Genomic DNA, 8730 nt, shown 5'->3' on the forward strand with positions numbered 1-8730 from the left:
CCATTCACTCAACCAGCGAGCAAACCACCAAAACCATTCACTCAACCAGCAAGCTCACCACTGAAAGCATTCACTCAACCAGAAAGCTCACAACCAAAACCATTCACTCAACCAGCAAGCTCACCACTGAAAGCATTCACTCAACCAGCGAGCTCACCACTGAAAGCATTCACTCAACCAGCAAGCTCACCACCAAAACCATTCACTCAACCAGCAAGCTCACCACCAAAACCATTCACTCAACCAGCAAGCTCACCACCAAAACCATTCACTCAACTAGCAAGCTCACCACTGAAAGCATTCACTCAACCAGCAAGCTCACCACCAAAACCATTCACTCAACCAGCAAGCTCACCACCAAAAGCATTCACTCAACCAGCGAGCAAACCACCAAAACCATTCACTCAACCAGCAAGCTCACCACTGAAAGCATTCACTCAACCAGCAAGCTCACAACCAAAACCATTCACTCAACCAGCAAACACACCACTGAAAGCATTCACTCAACCAGCAAGCTCACCACTGAAAGCATTCACTCAACCAGCAAGCTCACCACCAAAACCATTCACTCAACAAGCAAGCTCACCACTGCAAGCATTCACTCAACCAGCAAGCTCACCACCAAAACCATTCACTTAACGAGCGAGCTCACGACCAAAACCATTCACTCAACTAGCAAGCTCACCACCAAAACCATTCACTCAACCAGCAAGCTCACCACTGAAAGCATTCACTCAACCAGCAAGCTCACCACTGAAAGCATTCACTCAACCACCAAGCTCACCACTGAAAGCATTCACTCAACGAGCGAGCTCACCACTGAAAGCATTCACTCAATGAGAAAGCTCACCACCAAAACCATTCACTCAACCAGCAAGCTCACCACCAAAACCATTCACTCAACGAGTGAGCTCACGACAAAAACCATTCACTCAACTAGCAAGCTCACCACCAAAACCATTCACTCAACCAGCAAGCTCACCACCAAAACCATTCACTCAACTAGCAAGCTCACCACCAAAACCATTCACTCAACGAGCAAGCTCACCACCAAAACCATTCACTCAACCAGCAAGCTCACCACTGAAAGCATTCACTCAACCAGCAAGCTCACCACCGAAAGCATTCACTAAACGAGCGAGCTCACCACTGAAAGCATTCACTCAACGAGCGAGCTCACCACTGAAAGCATTCACTCAACGAGCGAGCTCACCACTGAAAGCATTCACTCAACGAGCGAGCTCACCACTGAAAGCATTCACTCAACCAGCAAGCTCACCACCAAAACCATTCACTCAACCAGCAAGCTCACCACCAAAACCATTCACTCAACTAGCAAGCTCACCACCAAAACCATTCACTCAACCAGCAAGCTCACCACTGAAAGCACTCAACCAGCAAGCTCACCACTGAAAGCATTCACTCAACGAGCGAGCTCACCACTGAAAGCATTCACTCAACGAGCGAGCTCACCACTGAAAGCATTCACTCAACGAGCAAGCTCACAACCAAAACCATTCACTCAAACAGCAAGCTCACCACCAAAACCATTCACTCAACTATCAAGCTCACCACTGAAAGCATTCACTCAACGAGCGAGCTCACCACTGAAAGCATTCACTCAACGAGCGAGCTCACCACTGAAAGCATTCACTCAACCAGCAAGCTCACCACAAAGCATTCACTCAACCACCAAGCTCACCACTGAAAGCATTCACTCAACGAGCGAGCTCACCACTGAAAGCATTCACTCAACTGGCGAGCTCACCACCAAAACCATTCACTCAACCAGCGAGCTCACCACCAAAACCATTCACTCAACCAGCAAGCTCACCACTGAAAGCATTCACTCAACCAGCAAGCTCACCACCAAAACAATTCACTCAACCAGCGAGCTCACCACCAAAACCATTCACTCAACTCGCGAGCTCACCACCAAAACCATTCACTCAACCAGCAAGCTCACCACCAAAACCATTCACTCAAACAGCAAGCTCACCACCACTACCATTCACTCAATCAGCAAGCTCACCACTGAAAGCATTCACTCAACTAGCAAGCTCAGCACTGAAAGCAATCACTCAACGAGCGAGCTCACCACCAAAACCATTCACTCAAACAGCAAGCTCACCACCACTACCATTCACTCAACCAGCAAGCTCACCACTGAAAGCATTCACTCAACTAGCAAGCTCACCACCACTACCATTCACTCAACTAGCAAGCTCAGCACTGGAAGCAATCACTCAACGAGCGAGCTCACCACCAAAACCATTCACTCAAACAGCAAGCTCACCACCACTACCATTCACTCAACCAGCAAGCTCACCACTGAAAGCATTCACTCAACTAGCAAGCTCACCACCACTACCATTCACTCAACCAGCAAGCTCACCACCACTACCATTCACTCAACCAGCAAGCTCACCACTGAAAGCATTCACTCAACTAGCAAGCTCACCACCACTACCATTCACTCAACCAGCAAGCTCACCACTGAAACCATTCACTCAACCAGCAAGCTCAGCACTGAAAGCAATCACTCAACGAGCGAGCTCACCACCAAAACCATTCACTCAAACAGCAAGCTCACCACCACTACCATTCACTCAACCAGCAAGCTCACCACTGAAAGCATTCACTCAACTAGCAAGCTCACCACCACTACCATTCACTCAACCAGCAAGCTCACCACTGAAACCATTCACTCAACTAGCAAGCTCACCACCACTACCATTCACTCAACCAGCGAGCTCACCACTGAAACCATTCACTCAACTAGCAAGCTCACCACTGAAACCATTCACTCAACTAGCAAGCTCACCACTGAAACCATTCACTCAACCAGCAAGCTCACCACTGAAACCATTCACTCAACTAGCAAGCTCACCACCACTACCATTCACTCAACCAGCAAGCTCACCACTGAAACCATTCACTCAACTAGCAAGCTCACCACCACTACCATTCACTCAACTAGCAAGCTCACCACCACTACCATTCACTCAACCAGCAAGCTCACTACTGAAAGCAATCACTCAACTAGCAAGCTCACCACCACTACCATTCACTCAACCAGCAAGCTCACCACTGAAAGCAATCACTCAACGAGCGAGCTCACCACCAAAAGCAGTACACATCAACACATGCACCCTTACCCACTAAGCACCATTACACATCAACACATGCACCCTTATCCACTAAGCACCATTACACATCAACGCATGCACCCTTACCCACGAAGCACCATTACACATCAACACATGCACCCTTACCCACTAAGCACCATTACACATCAACACATGCACCCTTACCCACTAAGCACCATTACACATCAACACATGCACCCTTACCCACTAAGCACCATTACACATCAACACATGCACCTTTACCCACTAAGCACCATTACACATCAACACATGCACCCTTACCCACTAAGCACCATTACACATCAACACATGCACCCTTACCCACTAAGCACCATTACACATCAACGCATGCACCCTTACCCACTGAGCACCATTACACATCAACACATGCACCCTTACCCACTAAGCACCATTACACATCAACACATGCACCCTTATCCACTAAGCACCATTACACATCAACACATGCACCCTTACCCACTAAGCACCATTACACATCAACACATGCACCCTTACCCACTAAGCACCATTACACATCAACACATGCACCCTTACCCACTCAGCACCATTACACATCAACACATGCACCCTTATCCACTAAGCACCATTACACACTATCCACCCTCACCTGCATGACCTAACCACAGCACCATTACACATGCAAAGTTCCATGACATTTCACCACAACAGGACGTACCTAAAATGCAGAATTACAATAACACTAAAACGTTGGTAAAACAAAAGGAACGTTGAGGACAATCAACAACAATAAGAACCAAAAGCACCAAGATGTCCCTTCACAAGAAGCGAGCGACAGTTTCGAGATAAAACCGAAATGTAATAATTGTGTTTGTTACAATAACAATATCTAACGGACCTCGGGGGTGCAGAGTGGGAATCCTGAAAGCGCTACCCACGGGTGCAGCAGCATAAGCACGCGAGGTGTGCAGTGTTTAAGTTTTGTGTTGATGAGTGAGGATGTTCTGTTGTCCATGCAAACAAAATATGATGCCGTGCGGTCTCGACGTGGAGGGAGGGCTCGCGTATTACCTTCGGGAGAGGGGGAGGGGGGTGGCGGGGAGGAGGAGGGGAAGAACCCCGTGTGTTGTGATACCTTCGCGGAGGGGGGGGGGGGGAGGAACCAGGACCCCGTGCGGTGGTTCCGGTGCAGAGAGAGAATGCTGTGTGGTCCCGGGGCAGAGGGAGGATGCTGTGTGGTCCCGGTGCAGAGAGGGAGGGTGCTCTGTGGTCCCGGTGCAGAGAGAGAGGGTGCTCTGTGGTCCCGGTGCAGAGAGAGAGGATGCTGTGTGGTCCCGGTGCAGAGAGAGAGGATATGATGCTGTGTGGTCCCGGGGCAGAGGAAGGATGCTGTGTGGTCCCGGTGCAGAGAGAGAGGGTGCTGTGTGGTCCCGGTGGAGAGAGAGAGGGTGCTGTGTGGTCCCGGTGCAGAGAGAGAGGGTGCTCTGTGGTCCCGGTGCAGAGAGAGAGGGTGCTGTGCGGTCCCGGTGCAGAGAGAGAGGGTGATCTGTGGTCCCGGTGCAGAGAGAGAGGATGCTGTGCGGTCCCGGTGCAGAGAGAGAGGATGCTGTGTGGTCCTGGTGCAGACAGAGGATGCTGTGCGGTCCCGGTGCAGAGAGAGAGGATGCTGTGCGGTCCCGGTGCAGAGAGAGAGGATGCTCTGTGGTCCCGGTGCAGAGAGAGAGGATGCTGTGTTGTCCCGGTGCAGAGAGAGAGGGTGCTCTGTGGTCCCGGTGCAGAGAGAGAGGATGCTGTGTGGTCCCGGTGCAGAGAGAGAGGATGCTGTGTGGTCCCGGGGCAGAGGGAGGATGCTGTGTGGTCCCGGTGCAGAGAGAGAGGGTGCTGTGTGGTCCCGGTGGAGAGAGAGAGGGTGCTCTGTGGTCCCGGTGCAGAGAGAGAGGATGCTGTGTGATCCCGGTGCAGGGAGAGGATGCTGTATGATCCCGGTGCAGGGAGAGGATGCTGTGTGGTCCCGGTGCAGGGAGAGGATGCTGTATGATCCCGGTGCAGGGAGAGGATGCTGTATGATCCCGGTGCAGGGAGAGGATGTTGTGTGGCCCCGGTGCAGGGAGAGGATGCTGTATGATCCCGGTGCAGGGAGAGGATGCTGTATGATCCCGGTGCAGGGAGAGGATGCTGTGTGGTCCCGGTGCAGGGAGAGGATGCTGTATGATCCCGGTGCAGGGAGAGGATGCTGTATGATCCCGGTGCAGGGAGAGGATGTTGTGTGGCCCCGGTGCAGGGAGAGGATGCTGTGTGGTCCCGGTGCAGACAGAGGATGCTGTGTGGTCCCGGTGCAGGGAGCGGCTGCTGTGTGGTCCCGGTGCAGACAGAGGATGCTGTGTGGTCCTGGTGCAGGGAGAGGATGCTGTGTGGTCCCGGTGCAGACAGAGGATGCTGTGTGGTCCCGGTGCAGGGAGAGGATGCTGTGTGGTCCCGGTGCAGACAGAGGATGCTGTGTGGTCCCGGTGCAGACAGAGGATGCTGTGTGGTCCCGGTGCAGGGAGAGGATGCTGTGTGGTCCCGATGCAGGGAGAGGATGCTGTGTGGTCACGGTGCAGACAGAGGATGCTGTGCGGTCACGGTGCAGACAGAGGATGCTGTGCGGTCCCGGTGCAGACAGAGGATGCTGTGCGGTCCCGGTGCAGACAGAGGATGCTGTGCGGTCCCGGTGCAGGGAGAGGATGCTGTGTGGTCCCGGTGCAGGGAGAGGATGCTGTGTGGTCCCGGTGCAGAGGGAGGATGCTGTGTGGTCCCGGTGCAGAGGGAGGACGCTGTGTGGTCCCGGTGCAGGGAGAGGGTGCGGTGCTGTTCCGGTGCAGGGGGAGGATGTGGTGCGGTTCCGGTGCAAGGAGAGGGTGCGGTGCGGTTCCGGTGCAGGGTTAGGATGCGGTGCGGTTCCGATGCAGGGAGAGGATGCGGTGCGGTTCCGGTGCAGGGAGAGGGTGCTGTGCGGTTCCGGTGCAGGGAGAGGGTGCGGTGCGGTTCCGGTGCAGGGAGAGGGTGCGGTGCGGTTCCGGTGCAGGGAGAGGGTGCGGTGCGATTCTGGTGCAGGGAGAGGATGCGGTGCGGTTCCGGTGCAGGGGGAGGATGCGGTGCGGTTCCGGTGCAGGGGGAGGATGCGGTGCGGTTCCGGTGCAGGGGGAGGATGCGGTGCGGTTCCGGTGCAGGGGGAGGGTGCGGTGCGATTACGGTGCAGGGAGAGGGTGCGGTGCAGTTACGGTGCAGGGAGAGGGTGTGGTGCGGTTACGGTGCAGGGAGAGGGTGCGGTGCGGTTACAGTGCAGGGGGAGGATGCGGTGCGGTTCCGGTGCAGGGGGAGGATGCGGTGCGGTTCCGGTGCAGGGGGAGGATGCGGTGTGGTTCCGGTGCAGGGAGAGGGTGCGGTGCGATTACGATGCAGGGAGAGGGTGCGGTGCGGTTACGGTGCAGGGAGAGGGTGCGGTGCGGTTACGGTGCAGGGAGAGGGTGCGGTGCGGTGCGGTTCCGGTGCAGGGATAGGGTGCGGTGCGGTTACGGTGCAGGGAGAGGGTGCGGTGCGGTTACAGTGCAGGGGGAGGATGCGGTGCGGTTCCGGTGCATGGGAAGGATGCGGTGCGGTCCGGTGCAGGTGGAGGATGCGGTGCGGTTCCGGTGCATGGGAAGGATGCGGTGCGGTTCCGGTGCAGGGGGTAGGGGGGTGGGAGGGGGAGGGGGAGGCTGCGGTGCGGTGCGGTTCCGGTGCAGGGGGAGGAGGAGGGGGAGGGGGAGGGGGAGGGTGCGGTGCGGTTCCGGTGCAGGGGGAGGAGGAGGGGAGGGGGAGGGTGCGGTTCCGGTGCAGGGAGAGGGTGCGGTGCGGTTCCGGTGCAGGGAGAGGGTGCGGTGCGGTTCCGGTGCAGGGAGAGGGTGCGGTGCGGTTCCGGTGCAGGGAGAGGGTGCGGTGCGGTTCCGGTGCAGGGAGAGGGTGCGGTGCGGTTCCGGTGCAGGGAGAGGGTGCGGTGCGGTTCCGGTGCAGGGAGAGGGTGCGGTGCGGTTCCGGTGCAGGGAGAGGGTGCGGTGCGGTTCCGGTGCAGGGAGAGGGTGCGGTGCGGTTACGGTGCAGGGAGAGGGTGCGGTGCGGTTACGGTGCAGGGAGAGGGTGCGGTGCGGTTCCGGTGCATGGGAAGGATGCGGTGCGGTTCCGGTGCAGGGGGATGGGAGGGGGAGGATGTGGTGCGGTTCCGGTGCAGAGAGAGGAGAGGGTGCGTTGATAACGGTCTTTGTTGGTGCATAACCAGTGCAGAGTGTGGGATGGACCCACCTTGAGCTGCCTGCGCGCCATGTCGGTGGGTTGACGTGCGTTGAACGGGTACGCCACGCACCGCAGCACGAACACGTACAGCTGGAGACGCCGCTTGTGCTCGTCCTGTGTTCGGTGAGGATCGTCCGGTTCCGCTGCGGGACTCTCCGGCTCTGCCAGAGACGCACATGCCGGACTGACTGTGGAGACCCCAGGAAGAGGACCTGAGCCAGTGATGCTCTGCCCGGTTCGACCTCCTGGAGCAGCGGCGAGGGCGACTCCGGACTGCGGCGGGAGCAGTCTCGCCGAGGACGCAGCTGACCGGGGAGCCGCCGAGGAGTGCTCGGTCTCACGAGCGTCGTCAGACTCTTCCTCGCTCGACGATGGATCCAACATCGCTCCTTTCTCGCTGTCTTCTCGTTCCACTCGGGACGGCTCTTTGCCACTAATCTTTCCGCGTCCTTTTGGGGCGTGTTCGTCCCGCGGAGCGCGCGCGTCAACCCCTCCCCCTCCGCGAGTCTCCTCCTTCTCTCTCTTTGCTAGTCTCCTCCCATTCGGCGAGTCTCCTCCCTCCCGGCGACTCTCCTCCCTCTCGGTGAGTCTCCTCCCTCTCGGTGAGTCTCCTCCCTCTCGGCGAGTCTCCTCCCTCTCGGCGAGTCTCCTCCTTCTCTCTCTTTGCTAGTCTCCTCCCATTCGGCGAGTCTCCTCCCTCCCGGCGACTCTCCTCCCTCTCGCTGACTCTCCTCCCTCTCAGTGAGTCTCCTCCCTCTCGTCGAGTCTTTTCTTTTCCCTCTGCGCGAGTCGCCTCTCGGGGAGGGGTTTAAGCCAAAGGGACGTGATTAAAATGATGGGGGAAGTTGAGAAGTGAAACTGCTGCCCTCCAAATGATCTGTCCCTTAATAGTTCCCCATGACTCCATGAGCCTCGAGTTCTGAATTTACGAAATTTAAAAAGCCAGCAACCATTTTGGAAACTTTCCATTTAGTACGTGTGCAAATATGGTGGAAATATTTACCGTGAGCATACATAATAAATAGATGAACTTTGTGTCTCAATCCTTTCCGTTTGTTCGTGTGTCTTTTGTTTGTTTGTCTGTTCTGGTGTGAATAAAATATCTCAAAAAGTTGTTGACGGATTCAGACAAAATTTGGCAGAGATGTAGCGTATGTGACAAGGAGGAAATGATTAGATTTTGGTGAGGATTCGGATCCGGCTACTAGAATTTTTAGTGATTCCTCACCACTACTGCAATAGCCTCCTTTATGGTTCACCCTCAACAATCACCAATAAACTCCAATACATTCAG

The 8730-nt window shown here is 55.7% G+C and overlaps 1 protein-coding gene across 1 annotated transcript in view; it reads right to left on the reverse strand.

Annotated features, from left to right (window-relative positions):
* The window catches only part of CADPS (calcium dependent secretion activator), a 434176-nt gene extending 426220 nt beyond the window's left edge, over positions 1-7956 (reverse strand). The window contains exon 1 of the mRNA XM_078776828.1: positions 7446-7956. Within this exon, the coding sequence (XP_078632954.1) occupies positions 7446-7820 (375 nt within the window). The 5' untranslated portion in view covers positions 7821-7956. The remainder of the gene's footprint in view (positions 1-7445) is intronic.
* Positions 7957-8730: the final 774 nt, after the last annotated feature.

The sequence above is a fragment of the Myxine glutinosa genome, chromosome 4, assembly GCF_964187855.1.
Source record: "Myxine glutinosa chromosome 4, kmMyxGlut1.1, whole genome shotgun sequence".
NCBI classification, from domain to species: Eukaryota; Metazoa; Chordata; class Myxini; order Myxiniformes; family Myxinidae; genus Myxine; species Myxine glutinosa.